At 42.4% G+C, this 6,152-nt stretch overlaps 1 protein-coding gene across 1 annotated transcript; it reads right to left on the minus strand.

Annotated features, from left to right (window-relative positions):
* Nucleotides 1-334: 334 nt before the first annotated feature.
* On the minus strand, nucleotides 335-1,864 carry LOC311070009 (E3 SUMO-protein ligase ZBED1-like; the record flags this gene model as incomplete). Its single annotated transcript, XM_084093638.1, has 1 exon — nucleotides 335-1,864. One exon carries the CDS (start codon nucleotides 1,862-1,864, stop codon nucleotides 335-337), a length of 1,530 nt encoding a protein of 509 aa, XP_083949764.1.
* Between the last annotated feature and the right edge of the window lie 4,288 nt (nucleotides 1,865-6,152).

The following is a 6,152-nucleotide window of genomic DNA, read 5'->3' on the forward strand; positions in this document are numbered from 1 at the left end:
AATGAAGGCGAGTATCGGCGATACCGATCCGATACCGATACTTTGCCCAAAAATTACTGTTTGGGAAATTAAAGTAACAAGTAGTGTACTCAAAAGTGTCACTTCATACTGAATACGAGACATATTATGGGTTCTTCTTGTTTATTGATGAAGAATTATCATACAAAAAAAGAGCCAACTTACATATTTATTGACAGCATCTGAGCATGTATATCTTAAAACGCCTGCTTGAACATCTTAACATAAAACAATAAACATTCGCACTTTTTGGTTTAGTGACATGTTAATCCGGTCCCCTTGAAGATTTTTAACCTTCCCTCAAAATTTCTCTCATTCACAGGTTTTTGTTTAGGAACAACAACATATTAACAGTTTTTCCTTTGAGTCTGCTCCTTTTTTTGCTCACAGCCTCGCCTGCCTTTGAAAAGGTTCTCTCTGCAGGTACAGAAGAAGCAACGATTCCCAGGTATCTGACTGCAAGTTTGCTCAGGGCTGGGAAGGTTTGTTCATGCTCTTGCCACCAAAGTAGTGGATCTTTATCTCGGGGGATCAGTTTTTCCTCTGAGTACCGACGTACTTCAATGAGTACATCAGTGGAAGCTGACCGATGATGTTGGCTTGACAAAACCTGTTTGTCAAAATCGGTCCATATCCCTCCTTTGGTCGCAGCTGGACCAGATGGTGCAGGACCCTGATTAGACCCTGAGGTAGAAGGCACTGAGGTAGAGCTAGCAGTAGGCATTGAGCTTGGAGTTAAAGTGAAAGCTGACTCTCCTGTCTGACAAACTTCCTGCATTTCAGCGCAGAGGCGTTTTTTCATTACCTCAACATTGTCTTTGTCTCGAAATCCAAGATGTTTAAACCTAACATCTAGAAAGGTACTGGCAGCTAGACAGTGAATGCTCTCAATACCCCTAAATCTGCGCTGCCACTGCTGTGCCAGCTGTGTGGCAAGTGGACTGCCCTGACGTTCACAAGCTGCCACTGACCTGTGAATGAGTGACACGAGTGGAATCACTTTGGACACTGAAACATGTTTTGCAGCTGAAATGTCCCGGGTTACTTCTTCAAATGGTTGGAGTGTGTCAACTGTTTGCTTTATGAAGGATAATTCTCCCACGTTTAAACACAGTGCATTTTTTCCTAAAAGGCAGAGGGCTGTGGTTACAGCTTCATTTTGCTCATAGAGCCTCTCTAGCATGTAAAAGACAGAGTTCCAGCGGGTCTCTACTGACTGAATTAGCTTGTGTTCTGCTATTTCCAGCTGTTTCTGAATATCCCTGAGCTTCTCTGTGGCCTTACTGCTGTGGTGAAAAAAGGAGACAATCGCACTGCATTTTTCCAGGACCTTCACCATTTCTGGGACATTTTTGAGACTGTCCTTTACAACTAGATTTAGTGTATGTGCAAAACAAGGATGATGCCTCCATCCTGCCTTGTGTACTGCTGCAACCATATTTGCAGCATTATCTGTCACAACTGCAACCACTTTCTCAGTTATGCCCCATTCTTCTGTGATCTGCCTAAGCTCTAAGCTGATATTATCAGCTGTATGCTGCCCATGGAACACATGGGTTTCCAATACAAATTCCCTCATTTGCCAGTTTTCAATGACATGACATGTTACAGTCAAATATGCCTCTGTGGACACTGAAGTCCACATATCAGTGGTAAGTACGACACTATTAACATCTTGCAAAGATGACTTTACTTTGCCTTTACACTCATCATACATGTTTACAAGATGAGTCTCTGTGAGCTTTTTTCTTCCTGGGAGTTTGTACTTTGGATCAAGAGCTCTCACAAATCCCTGGAACCCTTGGTCCTCCACTATAGACAGGGGCTGGAGGTCTTTTACTATCATCTCTCCCAGGCATCTTGTGAGTTCTGCTGCTCTTGGGGAATTATCTACAAATAATATAGAATACAAAGGGCAAATTAAATGATAAACTGCATTGAATGCTTGATCTTACTTGATCTATGAAACCAAACTTTTAAAATAGCTTCCACAAAGTAGAAAGGAAATGGTACTTTACATACAGTTTCTATTTTATAAAAAAAATGCTGTGACTCAAATTGAAATGGCTAGTACAATACATAATTAGAGAAGTACCATAATAACTTCATAATTGTCAGAACCCACATTTTGAAATTTCTATTTAACCATCAGTCAAAACAAATGAGACGGAGAATAATACAACTGAGAATTATTCTACTGATACAATATTATCTGTCTTCTTACCTATCAAATACTTTTCCTGGCAAACGTACTGTAAAGTCCAATGCAGCCTTGTCAATGTAATTTAAATGATCTACTCTGCAGATAACCTTACCTAACTAAATCTGGGCCGGCTGAATTGATGTGCGATTATCTCAGGGACACATTTGGAGTTAGACAACACGTGTCAGGACCCACTCATCGTCGTAATCATACTCTAGATCTAATATTATCACACGGAATAGATGTTGATGCCGTTGAAATTCTGCAGCAGAGCGATGACATCTCAGATCATTATCTAGTCTCGTGTAAACTTCATTTAGCCAAGGCTGCAAAGCCGACTCCGTGTTACAAATATGTTAGACCTATCACTTCTTGCCACTAAAGATTGCTTTATCAATAATCTTCCTGATCAGTTTCATCATCTCAGCATCCCAGATAGCTTAGAAGAACTTGATATTGCGACAGAAACTTTTAACTCTCTCTTTTCCAGCACTTTAGACTGATTTGCTCTTATCATCCGATCGTGGTTGTATCTCTCTATTAGTGTTACTCGATCTTAGTGCTGCATTTGACACTATCGACCACAACATTCTTTTAAATAGACTCGAAAATTATGTTGGCATTAGTGGAATTGCACTAGCATGGTTTAAATCATACTTATCTGACCGTTATCAGTTTGTAGCAGTAAATGAAGAGATGTCTCATCGATCACAAGTTCAGTATGGCGTACCACAAGGCTCAGTACTAGGACCGCTGCTGTTCACTCTGTACATGCTACCATTAGGAGATATCATTAGGAAGCATGGAATTAGTTTTCACTGTTATGCTGACGATACTCAGCTCTATATTTATTCACGCCCTGACGAAACTTACCAATTCAAGAAATTAACGGAATGCACAGCTGATATAAAAAACTGGATGACTAGTAATTTCCTACTTCTAAATTCTGAAAAAAACAGAGATTCGAATTATTGGACAAAAAACTTCCTCACGTAATAATCTAGAATACTGTCTAACACTTGATGGCTGCTCTGGCAAGTCTTCGTCGTCGGTCAGGAACCTGGGTGTGTGTGTGTGTGTGAGGGTTAGCCAGGAAGTATGACCATATTAGCCCGTTTCTGTCAACACTGCACTGGCTCCCTATTAAACATCGTATCAATTTTTAAATATTGCTGATTATTTACAAAGCACTAAATGGTTTAGCTCCGCAGTGCTTGAGCGAGCTCTTAACGCATTATAGTCCTTCACGTCTATTGCGATCTCAAAATTCCGGCCAGTTGATAATGCCTAGAATATCAAATATCGCTTGTCTGAAGTTTAAAATCATTGGTTACCCGTAAGCCAATCACATAACGTTTGGTTATGACGTGTGTTATGCGCAGGCTCAGCCGCATCTAACTTCCACTGTAAACACATGTATGATGCGAAAACAAAACCATCGAGCGAAATACGGGAGTGAACACATGGACAGTATATAAACTGGACTCAGCGACCCCACTGGATTCAACGGAGAAAAGTGAAGTCAATTAGAAGCTCTTCTTCCTGGGGGTCGAGCGACTGCGCAGACTCAAACTGAGCTTGATGACGTAGATGTGACGTGAGCAACCCGTCTGTCTTCTAGTAGCTGTGCCGAGAGAAATCTGAATCATTCCCTTCCGAATCTCACAGAGATGGAGAGTGTGAGGAGGAGCTGTCCATGAGCTGGAGCAGGAGAACCTTTTGCTAAGTATTCTGATGAAATATTTTGCCTCCACGTCCCCCGATTGCCCGCGAGCTTCTCCTGTCCATACGGTAATCTCTCTACTGTGCGACAGAGTCGCGTGGTTATGACGCAATCGTTAGCCTATTTTTACAAAAACTGCTTCTACGGGGCCATAACGTAAGATACAAGGTAATGGAGCCTTTTATACATTTTCGTGTTTCTTTAGAAATAAATAATGGACAAATGGAGTCTTTAAACGCCTCAGATGTGAAGTTATTCGCTGTCAAAGTGACGCCAAAATGAATGGGAGTCAATGGCATGCTAACAGCATATAAATGTCTTTACTGTAACTTTTGATCAGTTTAACTCATCCTTGATGAATAAAAGTATTGATTTATTTTATTTATTTCCCCCAAAAATAAAATAAAAATTCTTACTTCAAACTTTTGAAAGGTGATGTTTAATGTTACAAAAGCTTTTTCAGATAAATGCTGTTCTTTTGAACTTTCTATTCATCATAGCATCATGAAATAAAAATGTAAATAACAGTTTTCAACACTGATAATAATCATAAATGTTTCTTGAGCATCAGATCATCATATTAGAGTGATTTCTGGAGGATCATGTGACACTGAAGACTGGAGTAATGATGCTGAACATTCAGCTTTGATCACAGGAATAAATTACACTTTACTGTATATTCACATAGAAAACAGATGATTTACATTGGAATGATATTTCACAATATTACTGTTTTTGTTTGTATTTTTAATCAAATAAATGCAGCCTTGGTGAGCAGAAGAGACTTCTTTTAAAAACATCAACAAATCTTACTGATCCCAAACTTTTGAACGGTAGTGTATATATATGCATATTATAATACATGTTTACACAAAAAATATTTTACACACACAAGTACTATCCCCCTTTACTTAACATACACATAAATTGTAAGAATATGACTAATAGTAAAGACTACTAATAAACATTAGGCCTATGCTAAAGCTATTAAATAGCAGTCCCAAAAGTTGTGTTAATAGGCTTACAATGTTGGTATGAGCCACCAGAGTCCATCCATCCATCCATCTTCTTCCGCTTATCCGGGGCCGGGTCGCGGGGGCAGCAGTCTAAGCAGGGATGCCCAGACTTCCCTCTCCCTAGACACTTCCTCCAGCTCTTCCGGGGGGACACCGAGGCGTTCCCAGGCCAGTCGGGAGACATAATCCCTCCAGCGTGTCCTAGGTCTTCCCCGGGTCCTCCTCCCGGTGGGACGCGCCCGGGAACACCTTCCCAGGAAGGCGTCCAGGAGGCATCCGGAGCAGATGCCCGAGCCACCTCAGCTGATCCCTCTCGATGTGGAGGAGCAGCGGCTCTACTCTGAGCTCCTCCCGAGTGGCCGAGCTCCTCACCCTCTCTCTAAGGGATCGCCCAGCCACCCTGCGGAGAAAGCTCATTTCGGCCGCCTGTATCCGGGATACCCACAGCTCATGACCATAGGTGAGAGTAGGAACGTAGATTGACCGGTAAATCGAGAGCTCGGCTCAGCTCTTTCTTCACCACGACAGACCGGTACAGGGACCGCATTACTGCAGAAGCTGCACCGATCCGTCTGTCCATCTCCCGTTCCATCCTTCCCTCACTCGTGAACAAGACCCCAAGATACTTGAACTCCTCCACTTGAGGCAGGAACTCTCCACCAACCTGAAGTGGGCAAGCCACCCTTTTCCGACTGAGGACCATGGCCTCGGACTCGGAGGTGCTGATTCTCATCCCAGCCGCTTCACACTCGGCTGCAAACCGTCACAGTGCATGCTGAAGGTCCTGGTCTGAGGCCAGCATGACAACATCATCCGCAAAGAGCAGAGATGAGATTGTGTGGTCCCCAAACCCGACCCCCTCCGGCCCCTGGCTGCGCCTAGAAATTCTGTCCATAAAAATTATGAACAGAACCGGTGACAAAGGGCAGCCTTGCCGGAGTCCAGCACGCACCGGGAACAAGTCTGACTTACTGACTTACCGCCGGCAGGAACTTGGTTCGCATTGCCGGCCACCAGAGTCATTTAAAAATATAAAAGATGACACAAAATGAAAATAAAGTGGCATTTTGGGGTTAATATGGAAACGAAACGACACATGGTGAATACACAATACTAACAAGAACTGTTAATGAAACATGGAAACTTCTCCTGGTGAATAGAATGAAAATCATCCCTGCATGCAAACCCTCCT

The sequence above is a fragment of the Abramis brama genome (genome assembly GCF_963993115.1).
Source record: "Abramis brama genome assembly, chromosome: 19".
Lineage (NCBI taxonomy): Eukaryota > Metazoa > Chordata > Actinopteri > Cypriniformes > Leuciscidae > Abramis > Abramis brama.